Source organism: Ylistrum balloti, unplaced genomic scaffold (genome assembly GCF_031769215.1).
Source record: "Ylistrum balloti isolate Yb309-2 unplaced genomic scaffold, AGI_CSIRO_Ybal_v1 Utg370620, whole genome shotgun sequence".
In the NCBI taxonomy this organism is placed as follows: domain Eukaryota; kingdom Metazoa; phylum Mollusca; class Bivalvia; order Pectinida; family Pectinidae; genus Ylistrum; species Ylistrum balloti.
Genome location: NW_026782380.1, coordinates 17,550 through 37,388, shown reverse-complemented (window position 1 = coordinate 37,388; position 19,839 = coordinate 17,550). Strand labels below are relative to the sequence as shown.

At 33.2% G+C, this 19,839-nt stretch overlaps 1 protein-coding gene across 4 annotated transcripts in view; it reads right to left on the bottom strand.

Moving 5' to 3' along the window:
- Positions 1-19,790, bottom strand: part of LOC132557070 (striatin-3-like) — a 28,093-nt gene extending 8,303 nt beyond the window's left edge. The window contains exons 1-14 of one of the 4 annotated variants that reach the window (XM_060221553.1): positions 19,576-19,790; positions 17,762-17,865; positions 17,432-17,514; positions 16,664-16,739; positions 16,165-16,338; positions 13,933-14,058; positions 12,981-13,056; positions 12,314-12,455; positions 9,793-9,885; positions 4,819-4,962; positions 3,048-3,205; positions 2,655-2,713; positions 1,996-2,112; positions 1,449-1,633 (exon numbers count right to left, since the gene is read on the bottom strand). In XM_060221553.1, coding sequence (XP_060077536.1) covers positions 1,449-1,633; positions 1,996-2,112; positions 2,655-2,713; positions 3,048-3,205; positions 4,819-4,962; positions 9,793-9,885; positions 12,314-12,455; positions 12,981-13,056; positions 13,933-14,058; positions 16,165-16,338; positions 16,664-16,739; positions 17,432-17,514; positions 17,762-17,865; positions 19,576-19,782 — 1,744 coding nt within the window. In that variant the 5' untranslated portion in view covers positions 19,783-19,790. The remainder of the gene's footprint in view (positions 1-1,448; positions 1,634-1,995; positions 2,113-2,654; positions 2,714-3,047; positions 3,206-4,818; positions 4,963-9,792; positions 9,886-12,313; positions 12,456-12,980; positions 13,057-13,932; positions 14,059-16,164; positions 16,339-16,663; positions 16,740-17,431; positions 17,515-17,761; positions 17,866-19,575) is intronic. The other 3 variants (XM_060221554.1, XM_060221556.1, XM_060221555.1) reach the window with 3 other exon arrangements.
- Between the last annotated feature and the right edge of the window lie 49 nt (positions 19,791-19,839).

Here is a 19,839-nt window from a genome sequence, read left to right as displayed (position 1 = left end):
TATCATAATGCTGTATTTCAAATCATTCTCTAGTTAACAGACATGATTTTCACTGTCAATTTTTTCTTACAACTCAATCAGTCTAGAAGTGATAATGCCAAACAATGCTTAAATCTGAAATCCAAGACAGACCAATCTTCAATTTTTGACAACTTGTTATGTGAATTGTTACAGACAAGCAACAAACAACAGAAATGTGGAAATTTGATAACAAACAGCTGAAAGTCTAAAATAAAAACAACAAGCAAATGCAGGGAACATTGGTAAGGCATTTAAAGTCTAATCAGAAAATAATTACCTAATTAATTATGCATAAAGGTGAACCAACAAAACTGGTAGTCAACCTCAGGATGAAGATAACAGAAAGAGTATTCAAATAGAGAACTTCCCCATAGCAAAAGACACTACTAGCTTATTAAGCGTATAAAGTTTTGAGCAATTATCTTGAACAGTTTCAGAGCACTGGTCAATAAAACTGAAATATGTGATAATTGTTATCTGTTTCTATGGTCACTAGGGCACTAACCTAATATATACAGAAATTTTTGTGGAGTTAAGTGGAATGGTTTTGAAGTTGTAGCCCGGAAAATAAGTTAACACTGATTCTGTGTTTTTTAACTATATTTCCATTCACATTAAGCTACGTTACTGTACCAAAACCAATTGGTCAATAAACAGAAATGAAGTACCAAACTAATCATGCATAAATATTAACAAATGGAGTTGGTAGTAAACCTCAGAAAGAAGGATAGTAAGATACACCTCCAAACCAAATATGATTGCCATCCATTTACATTTAGAGAAGTTCTCAAAAAGAAACTAAAGCAGAACAGACAGACACCCCTGAATAAGTGTCTCCTTTTCTTTGGAAAAGGGGCATAAAAGTCAAAGAAACTAAAACGAAAATTTACACCATTCACAATTACACAACATGTGATGTTCAAATTACAAACATTTACATGGACACAGCACAAAGCAAAATATTTATTGCATGGTAACCCAGAATAAGTAAGATTCAGAAAAATATTAAAGATATCCATTTGCACATTCGTCCACTTACAGATCAGTTCATAGGAAGAAAAAGCATCTACATAGTTGAATAGTGGGAATTACAAGTCACAGTGACCTAATTTTGGTATATAACACACAGCCATTGCACAATGCAGCTGCAACACAATTTTTTTTAGTAAGGGGATCAGGGGACAGAATGGAAAGGTTTTAAAATTAGAGGAATAGTGTATAACATTATGGAGACGAATGAATGGGAGACAGCTAAAAAAAAGAGATAAAAATGGAGGAGAAATGTTAACACATGATACACTTTCTACAGCATGCATAGATGGCCCATCCCCCAGCACTCCTTCCTGACCAACATCTGGACATCTACAACCAGAAGGTGCTGGAAAGATTACTGCGGAAAGAGGAAACTTGGCCTGTGAGTTACATACCTGTGCAATACTTACCAAATGAGTCATACGGATCAATGTTGGAACTTGGTATATTCCAACATCTGATGGAGGAGTCGAGGCCACCACTGAAGCACTGCTCACCTGTGGCACTGACAGCCAGACACAGTACAGGGCCAATGTGGGCCCTGAAGGTGTACACTGGCTCTACGTCTAAGGACGCAGCTCTGTCAAATAAATGTCACACATCTGTGAAATAATCTGTTACATACCTCGTTAAGTTTTAATGGCTTACAAACATTTAATTTCGTAAGTTCAATATAAGAACAAATTTCTTGGTTACTGAATTTCTTTCTGTAAATGTATTTTTTTCACTTTATCCGTTCTTTAATCATTATTCTGTTCCTTTTTTTAAGGTTAAATCAAATACTTGTCAAGCTTCTAGTAATCTTCAAAATAATCTAAAGTACACTAAATTTTGTTTGTGTATAACGTCACAAGGATGTTTGTTGGCGAGATAATTCCTAGCAAAAGAAGAATCACAGCGACAGAAATCTTTAAACCAATGAACAAGCTTGTGTATACTTACTTTTTGGCTGGGACTGTCTTTTGTAGATTCCATAACTTTAAAGTGTGGTCTTCTGATCCGGTTATTAACACAGGTTCTACTGGGTGGAATGCTAGAGCACGCACACCGTCAAAATGACTGTTACCAAAGAAATGTACATTAGAAAGCACATTGGTGTTGAAAGGTATCAGTTCCTATTTCATAATCAATAATTGTACAAATGCATTTGATGTAAAAATTAGGAAGCTTGAGGATATATTTATCATATTTTGTAAGTATGGAATGCTGAATGTTGAATTGTGGTAAATGCATTTCTAGTCAAGTAGTTCTAAAGAAAAAAAAATTCATTTTTTTTTTACAAAGAGATGTACTTGTGTATTCTTTAGATATCATGTCATTCCCAAACTTTACTGATCATCTGTTATATTAGCCTTTATATAACTGTGTGTATAAATATCTACAATTCCATATTTCAGACCATTTTCAATATTAGTAAAGCCAACCATTAAAAAGACTAATTATGACAAAGCTAAGCAATGTACTCAAAGAAATCAAACCATAAAATATGCCTATACAGTATTTGAAATTTCTTTGTAAATCTCAAATCAATATCACAGTTGCAGGCTGTGCAGTGTTAGCCATGGCCTATTCATCTTGAAGGTTACCAACAAATAACTTACCTTCGTAATGTGTATTTTGCATTCCATGTTTTTCTAAAAACTTCTTTTGGAGTAGAAATCTGGATTGAAAAGAAGAATGAGCTATTTAGATTTTCACCCAAAATATATGACATTCCTTGAAATGTATACAAAACCATGTTTAATGAATTAAGAAAGTGCCAATGTCAAGTAAAACTACAGACTTTAAAACCAACAGATCAATACTGAAATTGAGCGTGGACCTCAAATTCAGATTTATTTTCAAAATACTTCTGAAACTACACCGTAAACAACAAGAAAGAGTCATTGGTAGGTACTCTCACATCTAATCCACAAATGACCTTTCTTGTCATGTACTTTTCAGATGTCAAGTGTTAATAACAATACTGTGGGAACCTGATGGGTTACACTTACATTGTCATAACTGAGAGGATCAGCGTCATTTGAGACGGTGAGACTGGCAAGTTCTCCCAGTCCCAAGGCCTCAAGGGATTCCTCCTCAGCCCCCGAACCTATGATCTGTTTCCTGTTACCAGAGTTGTTGAATGGTAGAGAACCACCACCTTGCATACCTAGAAAGTGTATAGCGTATTAATCCTCACAAATTCTCTTAAAACTGTTATTGTATCAGCAGTTCATGTATAACATATGTTACCATGTATCACTGTTAGTTTGCTAGTAAAACATATTTATTATTGGGATTTTGTAATATTTCAATAAGCAATAACAAGTTAATAAAATGGTAGTATGGGCAAAGCTTTCATTATAATTTCATACATGTTTTCTTGTATGGCCTCAAAATGGAACCATCTTGCATTTGAAGAACATTCTTAACCTGTTATATTCTGCTGTGGCAAGTTAACAATAAAACAAAGACATGTATAATCAAGTCTTTATGAAAGCAAATTCAAAATTACATTTAAATATGTCATGTTCATTCAATCTAACTGTATTCAAAATGATGACAAGAAACATTCAACAATTAATTGCAAATGAAAAAAAATAATGCCTATTAACTAAGCATAACTGGCTTCATGCAAGTTTTATTAAAAAAATAATAAAATGAAGAAATAATACGGAATTAATGGAGACATGTTTGCATATGTAAGCCCCTGTGTATCACCTTGGCTTGTGAGAGAAGCATGTGAGTCAATGGGCAGCATTTACACCATTACACATCAAATGACTACACTTTCCATTCATGTGTTATGCAAAGAGTAAAACTCATTAAATCAACTGAATTTCACCATTTTATTTTGTATAAAAAATTTTGCCTATTTAACTTTGTGTCAAGAAGTTTTTGCTACAGATTCAGTAAGAAACTTGTAGTTAAATTTGAGTTCAACCTGTAATACCTGTACCTTTAAACTCTTACTTGCTTATAAAATGTTAAAGTGCTGTACTATCTAGTGACATCAACCCCAGTAAAATTAAGAATTGCTATCTTTTTCATTTTAAAAGGTACCACTTCTGACACATAAAAGGAAATTTTTTTACTATTATTTAAATTTAACTTAAAATTTGATTGTGCTTGTTTGAAAATACTTCTAAAGGAGTTGACTTGAGACAAAGTAGCTTCTGGACACCTCTGTTTGACATTGTAATATACAGAGTGAGAAAAATAAACCTCATCAGTGGTGAAGCGTGGCCACACACAGTACATGTGTGGGATCACTGGGTTAATACATATACAGATTAGTTTTACATAAACAGCATTTATCTAAATACAGATCTACTCACGAACAAGACCATGTGGTATAATAGCTATAACAAGACCTAGATCTTCTGCATGTACTTGTGACTGACAAGTCTTCAAAAATACCTTTTTATTTGCATAAATCAATGACGTCAAAAATTAAAACTGCTGCACAAAATAGTATCTCAAATATGTTCTTTATCTTCATCATTCCAGAAAACATAAAATATAAAGTGTTTATTGATTTTTTTAAAATATACATTAAACTAGAACAATTTATTTGTACTCGCACACCAGTTAACCATCATCAGTACCTTGAAGTAACCTATGCCTCCAAGTTTATACTTACTTTAGGTGAAAAACAAACTTTTTCATTAGTATAACTGAGTGACATCTGTAGCTATTAGATTTAATGTAAGCTGTCCCCTGAACCTGTTAGTTTGATGTCACAAGTACATGTGGAGACTTCAATAGTGTGGTCATGCATACCCATGTCATCTATTTCTGGCATGCTATTCCCGGACACTGAGGCGTTGGAGGGAGGCGAGCTAGCCGCGGCCCCTAGGGAGTTGGGCAGCTCTTCATCGTTGCCAAGGTTAGCAAGCATGGCCTGCAATGTTGATTTCTTAGGTCCTGTCAAAGGATGACACATTACATGTACCCCATGCCAATATATATTGTATCAAGAGGTAAAGGGGAAATCCTTTCTTCTCACTTTAAAGACACATCAGCTCACTTGTGTATTGGTACAGGTACATGAGTTAAGTCAACCATGATCCTGTTCTTTCACTCTTCAGATGAGTATATGTACAGACTCTTACACATACATCAACTAAGCATCAACAATATATGAAGTTAATCCCAAACATCCTCACCAGTAGCTCATGATCACTAACACTACTTCTTAAATAGATGACTTTTCTTCTGCAGTCATGTATACAAATGTACATTGTATACCAACCAAACACTTTATCTTCAGACTCATCTCAGAAATATGCATGATTTCGGAAGACATTAACATCTCCTTGAATTAATAAGAATATTTTTGATGATTTAACGTGATTCACAGCTGTCTTTCATGAATTGATGAATTACCTTTCGGGTACACTCCATCACAAAATGTATACCTCTCCTATATTACCTTAAGTATTACTTTTTTGTATTAAGAAACAAAACAGTTAATAAGAAATAGTATATGACAAATTAATCACTTCCACATGCAGGTTAATGAAATTTAAATTCAGTATGTCGAAGCGATAAAGTTAACTGCTTCTAATGGTTTGAAACCAAACACGCTAGAATTTTTAAATTTATGCTTCCTGTTGCAACAAAATTTCAATAAACATCATCTGTGGGAAAGGTTCACCATTGTAATAAGAATTTCTCAGGAAAAATATAACTTGACATATCAAATGAAGACTACTAATTCAAACACCGGGCAGATATAATGTGAACTTGTTATCTAAATACCTAATATGAAATAGACTTTGTATGAGAATATGAGATACAGAATTTACGTCACATTCGAACAGCCTTGCTGACTTCCCTTACAATCCACATGCGCCTCCACCACATGCAGAAGTTGAACTAGGGCAACCTGGAGTTGGAGCATTTTGTCTTTGCATGACATATAATGGTACAGGTACATCGTTCTTCAAACAGAATCACTTTAATTTGAGTTGCAACAGCTGACCAACCAACAAGACAAACAGTTCATTATAAGAAGATCGTGGAAAGACAGATGTTAAGCCCAAAGATGCCAGTACACAAAACCAAGTGGAAATTGCAGCAAGACCAAATTTTTAGTCATGATTTTGATTATTGATACACTTTGAATTTTTAACTAATTCATTCCTGAATGGTAAAATAAAATTTAAAGAATACCTGGTAAGTGTCTTACAATACAAGGTTGACGAAGGTAAGGAAAGATGACAGATGATAACTATCTTTGCCTCTCCATCACCACCCAAAAATAATGTATTATGTTGTAAGATAAAAATGTGCTAAACATGTGTTATATTAATCCTGCAACCATGTAACAGTGATATTCACATTAAGCAGAGCAAAGCACCATTTATTTACTTTTCTTACACTGAATATGAGCCTGCTTATACTATGTCTTGTAAGAAAATATCCATTTATGAAAATTATACTTACAGCTTTCAGAAATGTCAAGATCCAATTACAAGATAGTTCTACTGGTTTTTATGGCCAATGAGAGTTACTTCACTCATATAATTATAAAAATATCACACAAATTCCATTTATTTCTGGTAATCAGTGGTTTCCTACCATATTGAATTCATCAGTAAATCAATGAAAATCTTCTTCTTTTATCATCATATTTATTTTTGCACAAAAAATGTGTTTGTCATTACACTTGTGTCAATTGTAATCTGATACACAGGAACTGATACTGAGGTGCATCAATGCTAATAATATAATAAAATGACATGTGTTAAAGAGAGTCTTATAACTTTAAAGTGGAACACTTCTTAATGATTATTTCACAGAAAGGAAAATAATACTTATAAAATCTCATATGATGAGTGCATGGAACATAAGGAGCTCAAGACAATCTTTACCAGCTGGAGCAGCTTCACAAAACTTATAAGAGTAGATGTCATTGTTATATATTTCAACAAAGTTCTGGACATTACATTTCTTAAATGAAGAAGTATTTAAAAATTTGGTCTCAAAAGAGAATAACATGAAGAATAAGGAAAGTGAAGCATGAAAACCATGAGGCCTCCAGATAAATCTAACTTAGTCAGCAGACACAACTTAAGACCAAGTCAAGTGGAACTCCCACTCTCCCCAACAGAAGAACACAGACAGCATGACAATGTACTGAACTGCCTACAATAAGGCAGATATTCATACCAAACAGGTTCAGAGGTCAACAGCCATGACAGTCACAAATGAAGTGGCTCATCCTTAGTTAAGGTACTTACATGTAAACACTTGAACTGAAGACTAACTTAAGTACACTGATCTCATCATCTCCTGGGTATATTTCTTGCTGCTTATAGGTATCACAATTTGTTCATGCATAATTGATTGCATATATAAATAAGTAACACCCCAAATCTCTTAACATAATTATATCTGTATAAACAACAATTACTGTACATAACCAAATGAATTAAATAAATGTAGCTTGTAAATACAAGTTTGAATACTTTTGTCTGTCGTATAGAAGATGAACTACCATATCCAACAAAAAATTAAAGATTTTCCCAAAAATGAATTTCTCAGGATTTCGGACCCTTTAAACTAGAAAAATCACTTTAGGAAGAAGCAACCTTGGATAGAGAACTTTAAAATACACATGGGGAAGAGAGATCACATAGCAGAAACCATGCATGTAAAGCTATAGGCTACTTACTTGATGATTGATATTCTGTAGTATATGTATAATGATACAAGAGATATTATAACAATGATAAATAGCAACAAAGCAAATTTATATACAGAAAATCTATTCCAGAAAGAATCCAGCTTTGATTAATGGACATCAAAGCACCAAGATACATAAAAATTAAGTAATTTTCTTTCAATACCTCTCTCTATGTATCTGCAGTAAACCTGCTTCCTCTTTAACTTGTGAAAGTAAATTGGAATAGTGAAGTATGTTGTAATAATATATCCTGATGATGGATCCAATCATGGTGAAGTACATATCAAAAACTGGAATGTTGTATCGAAGATAATACTAAGAGTTATGCCACAAACAAATCAACCAAAATCAAACCACATCAACCTTGTTTAAATAACTTCCTGTACAGCATTTCATTTTGAAGACAATCTGTAAGAATGATGCATGAAAGAGATAAATAAGAGAAAGATAATTACCATGAGACATGGCCTTTGTGATGGTAGAAGAGGACCCAACTCTGTACTTCCTGCCATTTTTTAGAACCATCATAGTATCACCATATAAATCCACACCCAAACATGATCAACAGACAATACTAGATTAACTTCTAAAATCCAGGCACTGGGTTATATATCCCTACAGTCAACCTCTGGCCCGTGACCTCCAGTAAAGTGAAGTATTTCCTGAGCTGGGGCAGGCTACAGCAACAGGCAGATGTGTAGGATATAACATGTACTGTGTATACATAAGATCTTCTGGTACATATACAGTTTTTACCACGCATTCTGATATCACTTTCCGCAAATATTTCATAAACAGCAAACAATCAACAGTCTTTGTCGCAAGCTCAAGATACAGACGTAGTGGTATATAGAAAAAATACATTGTAGTGAGTACTTTCATAAAGACGAATATATCTTCCAATCCATACACATAACCAAATTTGGTCAATAAGTAAAATAGACATTGCTAGTTTGTATATCCGTTTAGTATTTCAATAATCAATACATTAAATCCAATTTACCTTAAAATCATCATCATATGGTATTTAAAATGGAAAATATAGACAAGAATTATATACACAAGAGATAAACTTGTTTAAACTGTCCTTTCATTCTATCATGCTCCTCTCAATTAATGTGTTGTCACTAACATGGAATTTTCCCTTATATTTACCAAAAACTTTTGGTTCTTAGTCTCTTTTTCAACCTGGACTACAATTTTCCCCAAAGCATTCCTTGATTACAATCTTATTTATAACTGACACTTTGTGATTGTAAAATATCCCTACTTATCACTTCTTAGGTATTTGACCAATAAAACTGAACATGATGCTGTGAGTGTAAAATGTTTCATCAAAATCCAGTTAATTCCTTCTGTTGAAACTGTAAACCAATCATAGTGATTTAAAGTCATAACGTCAAAATCCATTCATTGTTTTTGTCTAAACTTAGACAATCATAGCTTGAATGTTTTAAACACACTTTTTAAAAATCTAACTAGTGTAACTTCAAGTATTAAAAGTCTTCGCTTACTTAGTGTCTTGCCAAATGAAACAATTTTCTGACAGGCAATGGTGATATCACTGATGGTGGATGCCATCATCACATAAGGGAGATTCCTGGGAAGCTTAATTGGTAGGCATTACACCACAACACTAAGCAAAGCATTCCTAAACTCTATGCATGTGTGTACTTATTCTTTTTGTTTGGATACAGAAATTGTTCAAACGACAGAACAACTTATGAGAGATGATCATAGAAAAATAAAATTGTTAAAAATTTCCAATTAAAACAGTATCTTTATATAAATGTTAAAATGAACAAGAAGCAAGCTACTACTCTGTTGAAGTAAAACAGATTATATGCAACAAATGTACTGATATGAGACAACAAGCTTTCCTGACAAATACAGATAACAACTGTAACTGGTCGTTCTAGGTGCTACACGTACAGCACATCTACAAGCATGCTTCAATTTTAAAATGAACATAAAATGGTGAGAAATGAAAAACTGAATGCATGCATGATGTTCTTGAAAAAATAAAGCAAACTTAAATGATAAAGGTTACATAAACAACTTACTTGACTTCTTTCCTTTCCTCTCCTTTGTGTACTGCTCTTTGAGTTTAGAAATAAGCTGTTGGTCTACGTCCCATTCCTCTATATCCCTCTTCTCTGTGTAACACAGACAGAGCCATGTACAGGTCTCGTCTTGTAAAAAGCCCCCAACCCATCCACAACTATATCTTAAGAATAACCCATCCTGTCCAGATCACAACCCACATAATCATCACCATATAAACTTCTCTTTCTTTCTTTACAGCACTCTATTTAAACCAGGTCAAACAAACTGCTGAATACACAATCCACATCGTAACTATCCTCCAGACCTCCTGTCACTTACAGCATACAACACAATCTAGATCAAATGTATTTCTTATCTTCCAACCCACACTATTACCACCCCACAAATTGTCTAGTAATGGCACCCCCTCTCGTTCAGATTAAACAACCCAACTATGACCATCCAACAGACCTATAACAGTAGCCCACACAGATATGAAAATTACTAGCTGAAATGTTGCATCAGGTAGAAACATACTGTGTTTCCTGTTAAACATTATCTGACATATTCAAATTATAACATTGATGTCATATCAAATTGAACTACAAAAAGAAACAAAAGCTTCCTTCTCAGATTGGTAGTTAAACAGATTGGAAGTTTTAAAAATATGATTACATTTCTTAATGGTCTACATTACTTTCAACTAGAGCAAACCATTTCATAGATTTTTTAACCAAATTTGTGTATTTATACCAATAATATGATAACTTTGAATTTAACCAAAATCAGAAAAACGAAAATTGAGTAAAGGGATATAACTCTTCCAGCTTTTTAGAGTTCATGTTTGTAATTTGAACAATCACATTCCTTATTCAATATTTCTTTTCAATTAAGAAATCATACATACGTAAAGGTTTGTATATTTTTATTTCATTTTACAAAAAATGCATAAATTCATTAATATTTCATTTAATCAGGAAACACAGTACTTTTTAATAATTAATTCCTGGTTGTCTACATGATAGATCTGAAAGATGGCCAAGAAATGTAGTTAATGAATCAAATACTTTCTCCAAAAGAGAATGCTTCCAATGAGTTTCTTTATCATTACCATTAATAAAATATCTCCTGATATTTGTTACACTGATGCATAACATAACAATATATGATCTACCCAGGGAGACAGTTACACCATATTACTTAGTCTAAGGATAGGAAAGAATTATGTGTTTAATGTTTTTCAAAATGTAGGAACTCTTAAAAAGAAAGTTATATTTGTTGCCATGTTTACTTTTAGTTTTGTCAATTCATTCCACATACAGTAAAACCCACTTAGTCCTTTGGACCATGTCAATAGTTCATGGAATATGGGGTATTCAAGTAATCAGAGGATGATCACAGACCATCAGGTATTGATTATCTATTAAAGTCCTGTGTCTGTGTGAATGATGTATTCAATAACTGATCCTTTGATCAGTCCAATTTAGGATTGTGCTGAAGATTTCACTGACTTTTCATTTCAATGTCTTGAGTTTTACTTAAGAGAAATGATTATCTATTCATAGCACTGTTTATTTACAGCAAAATGTATGCCTAACATGCAGAAAGAATGTTGATGAGAATAGTGGTACGACAAATACTTCGGCATTCTCTATTTTATCAACTTTCAAGGATAAAATTTTGATTTCATATTCTTTTAGAATGTTGTATTTTTAACTTCATATGATTAAAAATAATCCATAAACACATACGGGGAGCTATGTTGACTAAATCATCTGTACCATCCCACTAAAGATGTGTGCCATTCTGTAATATTGTTTTAAACTAAAACAAACTTATTTGAACAGCCATGTAAAACACAAATGTATATGAAATTTCTCAAGAAAACAATCATCCTATGTAATATATACATATAGATGGAAATATAGGTATGTAATCATGTCACTGTTAATCCCATAATTATTTGCTATCAGGTTGGAAACCTGTATAAAAGCACTTGGAAGTGATATGAACCAGCACATGAAAGTTCGACACAATCATTTAAAACAACAGGTAAATTTTGACGAGCACAACACATTTGATGAATAGAGAGGAAAATGCTATGAACATCTAAGGGACAGATAAAATGAGTTCGAGGAATGCTGGGTATTCAAGGAATCCAACTTTGAATTATAAGGAATATATAAAGACTCTGTAGGAACCAAGTCGTCAGTTTGACAAATAAGTGATATTCAAGTACTTTGGGTACAAGGAAGTAGGGTTTTACTGTATTTCATCATTTTCCAGTTTTCTTTTTTTTGTTTTTAACTTTTGAAACTGTTCAAAGAAATTTGCATGAAACTTCATATCTAAAACATATACAAATCATTACAATCTTAACACATTGAATTTGAAATACTTTTTCACATTTTTGATAAAGTAATATGGCAACAAATTTGTGTTAGAATTACTTGTAACTATAAAACTGAACAAACACAGATTCTACAATAACATTACTAGGGGTGGGTGAACACAGACAACATGTGCAGTGTTACCTACCCCAGTCTGGGCCATCACCGTGACTACGGGCCTCTCCAGCTCCCTCATCACTTTCAGCCACAAGGAAGTTAAACTCTGCCATAGCCTCCTCTGTTTCTGGGTCGTCATCACGGTCATCTGCCAGCCCAGTCAGATCATCCACCTGTAAAATAACAGCTGTGTAACTTCACAGGTAGATGAACAAGATTTTCATGGTTTGTAGTCCAGATCAGACATTCTGATGCAGTGATGATCTATGGTCAATATATTGATCCATTCAAATGCTTACGCTATACCACATATCTTCACATCATAACTACTAATGTTATGTTGCTTTTACAAAAGGAGCTTTTCTTTACTTTTCATTTTATGTAAATGAAATTTAGTCTAATCAAGGTACCCTTACTATGTTCTGTCATTTTTCATGAAATATTTCTTAAGAAAATATGTGATTTGACAAACCTATGTATTCTGAGTGTTGTGTAACAGTATAAATTCATACCATGCATCTGATACTTTAGAACATTATTAAACTAAGGAAAGTGTGTTATAAAAATCATTATTTCATGCACAATTTCGTTCTATTTTGACTGTAACTTTTTTGTCACCTATGCAGCACTTGCTTCCTTAAAGGAAATAACAACAGGGATGAGCTAACAATGATAGTTGTAGAAACACTATGTCTTACCTTGATATTTTGTCTTTTTGTTGCTAATCTCACTTCATGTTCATCGTCTGCTGCCATGCCATCATCATTTTCATCACTGGAAAAAGTATATAATGAACATGTCTATTATAATTCTCCCTAATTTTCAAGACAAAAACTAAGACTTCTATCATAGATTCCTCATGTGAATACTAATGAAATCATGACATTACAATAACGCTTCCCCAGTAAGTATTTGAAAAATTACTGAGTGGATTTGATCTTGGACAAAATACTATTAACATCCAGCTACCCTGCAGCTACTTGACAAATTACCGAGTGGATTTAATCTTGGACAAAATACTATTAACATCCAGCCACCCAGCATCTGCCAGACATTATCACATAATTCAAACAAATACTTGATATTTTCCGTATCATTTATACCTTTATCACTTAGAAGCAATTTTGAAAAACCAAAAATTTACAAAAATGTACTACCTTATCTAACCTGTTATGGTCAAAATATCCCAAAGAAGCAAGCAATTAACATTAAGACACACAGCATACCTGGCAAACAAAAATATATAACATTGCATTATTATATAATTAGGACCTTTGAAGACATCCACATCTGGTAGTACCTCTCGACAGGAACCAACCTTACTTCTGGAATTAACTACCCTTTTTTTCAATTATGGGGAAAACAGTATAAATGAGCAGGTCAAGGGAAGGTTCAATTAATTCTTTTATTATAGTTTTTACCCATTTATGAGCATTTTTCAAACCTAAATATATTAAAGTTCACGTTTTCAGCAATTTGGTTGAAATAACCCATGAAAATCAACCAAGATCAAGTGGAATAATATCTTGGCAGGGGATTACGGGGTAACAGTGCAGATTTTTTAAACAATAGGATTGCATTTACTAAGGTAAAAATGCAGGCATAGAAGACAGTACTAGTGAATGGTGAGCAGTACATGCACAGGCATACCTGAGGTTATCATCATCATCATCCACTACATTTTCTGTGCCTAGAAAGTCTAGGGTAGCTAGGACTGAGGCTTCACTATCCATCAGAGCACCTTCCACAAGGGAAACTGGTACCTTCTTAGATGGTCTGATCAAATAGATAGGAAGCATGCATCAGAGGAAGAAAGTCTGACTCCTATTAATGATGAAACCTAACTGCAAACAGTGTACATTTTCATAGTACTAAAGTTCAGAATTAAGAATATTTGAAAAAGTATCCATCAATCATATAATGTAACATGATTATTAAAATACCAAAAATAAAAAACAAAAGACAATTTTTTTAAAAAATACTTTATTTCCAGATCATTAGCCTGGATTGAATTATAATACTTTCAATTAATTCCTGGTAATGGTAATGATACTACTAAGCACTATGATTGCATAAGGTCTTCAGATCATATTCATGAAATATACTAAAGCACATTAATTGAAAATTCAAATTGTCAGGATTCACAGGAGGAAAAGATATGGTTGCTAATGAGAACTGGTTACAGTGCTGTGCATTAACATTGCAGAGAATTTAACATCAACAGGTAGTATCACATCAATTCCAAGGCTGCATATTTAACAGTTTAATACTATAGGAAATATTGTATAGACTTGCCTTGTAACATGCATAAAGAGTCACAACTAAGCTCAGGAAGTATACATAGAAAAGAAGAATAATTGTTGCAAGATTGATAATTACAGATCTGTTAATACTAGTGTATTGTGATCAATTTACAAGACTCATAATTCTTCAAATTAACACCAGAATTTACAGGACCATTATAACTCCAGAACACTTACATTAATGAGTATAAACCAGATACAGGTCCCAAAGCCCCAGGGACCTGCATGGCTCAACTGGTCTACCCTTATTGTGTAAAGCCAATATATAGTGTTACAAGCTGAGATTAAAAGAAATGCAGTAATTATAGTTGGTTCTATAATAACAATCACCAAAAATCAAACTAAGGAAAAAATAAGTGTTTTGAATTCATAGGTTGTTTTCTACAGAAAGAGAGGACATATTGGTAAGTACATACTACACTAAACCAGAAGATGTCTGTGAGATATGAATGCCTTTGCTTCCATTTACACATCTGTTCAGATATGACACTAATTCGGAATGGGACATGTCGTGACAGAAAACAATTTGAAAGGGGAACAGACGTAAGTACTACTATATACCTCCTCTAAAACAGTGGAATCTTAACAAAATTAACAGATGCAGTAACAGCAAATATTGTGTTGTCTCTTTTTCAAAAATCAAAATGGCTGCAACATGAGTCAGTCAAGCACTATCAAAGAAACACAATTAACCAGAGCCTTCTACCAACAAATATGACACTTTTGAAGTCCAAGGTCAACCTAAAGTAACTCCCATTCTGTTGGATTTTATTTAAGACCATTAACTGTCTACAGTGTCAATCCACATTGTGTCCCTCTGGCCCATGGACAATTTTTAGTAAAGAAAGCAGAATATGGCAAGCAATATAAATAACAAAATCTCAAACTTTGTTATCACTTTTTTATGTGACAATCAGTCAATCCTTTAGTTAGTGACTTTCATTTTTTTACATGTAGGTAATAATGAATGCAGACATATCTCATTGTGATGATTGCTTTACAAATCAATATCAGTTTTCACTAATTTCATTTGTTTTTTTCACATTATTGAAGGGAACCACATTCTTAATTCATACAGGAGTCTCCTTGGCCTTTATACTTCAATACATACCAAATTATTTCAAATGCTTTGAAATTTAGGATATATCTAACCATAGTGGTCAGTTTGAGTTAGTTGGGTAAGGTGTTAAGATTTAACACACATATATATGCAGTTACAATGCTTTAACTTTCTGAATCTTTTTATTATTTCAAGTATAAAAACATGAATCGGATCAGATGTAAGTTATCATTCATCTTCTATCAGATTTATTAAAATGTTTTCAAAACGCCTACCCTTTCCATTGCCTTAAATCTTATTGTGTCAGTGGATCATTTCAGTTGAGATGTAGTGTTTCTTAATGGACTTAATATCATATCACGTTTTCATGATGGAAAAACACTACTGTATAAGAAGAACATCTTGTATTCATTCTATCTTCAGGGAAAAGCTAGCCTTTGGTTACAAATACATTTGAATTACTGAAAGGCTATAAAGTGATTTTGAAGGTGCATCGTGTGATCAACATGATCTATGTACCTTGCTTTGCTCTGATCATTGTTGCGCGAGGCAGCAGGCTCTCCATTAACTAAGGCTGGCTGGGCACCTTCAGCTTCATTCTCTACAGCATTTCCTTGGAGACCTAGTAAAGACCTCACTCGTGCCGATCTGACATTGATGATGGTGTCTGTATATCCAATCTCTTGAAGATATCTGTCAATACAATATTTCATACAGCATTATATGCAGGTCTGATATTAATGATTTGATGATAGTGTCTGTATATCTAATCTTTTAAAGATATCTGTCAAAACAAGTTTTCACAGAACATTACAAGTAGATCTGACATTCCACTATTTCTGTAGCTTTCTTAAGCCTTCAGATGATTAACATCAATACAACATATCCAATGAGTCCAACTAAGAAAGATCAATATAAAAAAAAAATGTCCCTTCACGGAAATTTCTGTGTGGCATGTTATATTTCAGACAGAAAATATCTACAAAAAAGAAATTAAATATATACTGGAAAGACTTACTGTCTAAGAAGTTGTCTACCCTGTCGCCAGGACACATTGCTGTTTGGTGTTATCACTTCTCCATCCATATTTTCATCTGTTCACATAATTCATAAAATTGTCATATTATATACATTATAAAAGAGTATTCAGTACATCAATTTTTCACACAAAACTGCAACATGACCATCTGCAACTCATACAAGTTTGTCATCTCTTCCTAAAACTGATATATACGTTGTATGCAAGTCCAATGACTTCGTAGATTTTCTTCCATACATTCAAATGATTTACTATGATACTAATACAACATGTTCATGTTTGGAGATATATATACATGATATAGTGTGTGTCACCTGACAGCACATTCATTTTCAAAACAAAATATCGTACCACATGACAAGTTGGATATTGTAAAATATGACAATGCAGTTTTAACATATTATCTGCATGTTTTCTCAATGATTCCCCTGTTGTCTGAGAAAGGAACTTTGTTACCAGAAATCAAAAAAAAAAAAAAAAAAAACAAAGTGATAAACAGGATATCAAAGTCACATTTTTAAACACCATCCACCAAAAAATCTTGAATCAACCTAGAAAAGGTCTTGTTTTTCGAAATGAGACAGCATTTGTAATAATACAACAAGGCATACTCATAAATAACACATTTGACTTCACATAGCAAAAAGTGAGCTCGCCAAGCTGTTGCAATTCAAATCCTTTCCAGTAAAATCTATAACATACCATATTAGTTGGTTTCATGTTACATATAAATTAATAAGAATGTACCTTCGTTTTTCCTATCCAGAGATGGAGGTTTGAGATCCTCTTGATTCAAATCTGTCCCATATTTCAACTTGTGATATTTTGCTCTGAAAATAAGAAAACAACATTGTACTTTCATCAAAATGTAGTAGATAGAAAGTTTCAAGTATTTACTGCCATAATAACTAGGTAATAGTATGTCATGATCTGGTCAATTTTCCAACATTACTACTGTACAGGTAAAGTGATGAAATTGATGGATTGATACCCAGCCTCTGAATAACTAAGATATAAAGATTCAACAATAAAAAATGTAGTTTATCAATGTATAAATCTACATAGATATATAAATACCTTTCTTGCTTTAGGGCAAATTCTAACATCTTGATTCTGCGAACCAGATCTTGTTTCAAATTTTCTTGTCCTTTTCTTTCTCCTTGGAGAAATGCAATTCTTGCCTGCAAGAAAAAAATGGTGGATATTTGATTATGATTGCTAATGAGCAGCAAGGAATTTTGTTCTTTTTTTTTGCAGTTTTCTAGGCTACAGGTTTTTGACCACAATTTTTCATACTGTCTAAAATCATGCAGTTATGTATAGTCCATTGTGTCCCCATCTCTTTCGGCACACAGACAATTGCAAAAGCTTGTCCTGTCCTCTTGAGCTTAGTCTGTTGAAGGCAAAAAGAGGTCACAAGACACTCACATCAAAATGTTGATTTGGAAATTGCAAGACTGTTTACCTAGTAAGTCACTACACACATGTCACATCCTTCATTCATTTGGAAAGGTTCAAAATCATTTTTGAAGTGAAACATACCATTGTATATAGTGTTTTGTTGACATAATGATGCAAGAGGACATGAAAAAGTTTTTTTTAAATTTGAAACAGAAGCTACAACAGGGCATGACTATATGCAGTTCAGTGAATTATCTTGTCCAATATGATTCACTGCCTATATACCTTGAATAACTACAGTTTATTGTTACTGCTCATTCAATTTTTTCATTGGGTGAAATTTGGTGAAAGCAACATAACATTTATTTGTAGATGAATATTGTGTTGAGGTTTTCAGCTTACACACATAACTCATCTGAATCAAACTGATGGCCAATATATAAAATAAGAAATTTTCCTGAAAATTACTTGACTTTTGTCAAATTTCAACATATGCTCTCAGTAACAATTATGTAGCACATTTCAAGACCAAATGAAACTGAATTTTGTTATAACAGAAATAGTGAAAAAGATTATTCTTAAATTGGATTATGTTACACCATTGATACAGTTGAAATTTTGCATGATTTTCCTAAAGCCTGTTTTTGTCATTATATCATAGCATATGTAGTTGTGGATATACAATATATGAAATTGTGACTTAGCCCATCCCCCCCCCCCTCACCCTTCTTCATTTTTTATTGTTGTATGAAAATAATATATTAATGCAATCATAAATAAAATGAACAGTTCCCCTCCTATATACATTCTATTCTTTAAATGTTTTAATAGCATCATCTCTTTATATGATGTCTTCAAAGTTTCATTTACCAATAAAACTATCACAATGCATTTCTCCAACTTTAGAGTGTATGGGGGAAGTTGGGAGGTGCAATACACAAACTAGGAAGAATATAAACCATATTCAGTACAATTCATGTTTGCTACCAGCAGGAATCAGATATGTTTCATGATTTTTTCTATATCGCATTGAACTAATTTAATCGTCAAAAGCAAACGTGAGTCACAACAACAGACATTGTAATCAATGTAATCAAGCTGTTATTAATAAAATAATCAACACATGGTTATCAATTTACAAATCTAGAGCAAACACCATTTAAGCTTTGTTTCCAACACTAATTCTTTCTATTGCGTAATATATCTTCCTCGGTAATAGCTACATGCGATGTGTTCATGTGGTAGAAGCACAAACAACTGTTACAACTCATCCTCTTCAGATTATAGCGAAATGTCAAATTATTTGGCCGCCATATTGAAATCAAATATGGCGACTGCTGAGACTGAAACAATTTTACTGTTGGTGTACACACTTAGCTGTAATTTTAAGGCTTATCGTCTTTATTTACAAACAAATACAATATGGAGTGTTAATCTGATCTAAAAATACATGCAATATAACTCTGAAATGAAACTGCACGCATTTTCACCTGAAGTTCTGCCCGTTCCACTTCCCACTGTGACCTCTCCATCTCGAATCGAGCCCATTCTGTCTGCAAAAAATGTAGAATTCCAGGCATGGAATACTGCGGCCGCTGCCCTAAATCATCCTGCTGTTGTTTTGTCATCATTCCTATTCCCCCTGACAATGGGCCGACCTGCCCTCCGTGTTGAGACCCAGGACCCTCTTCGATCATCTTACATGGTCGCCATTACAGTTTTTAAACCAACAGATGGCGCTGCAACGAAAATTA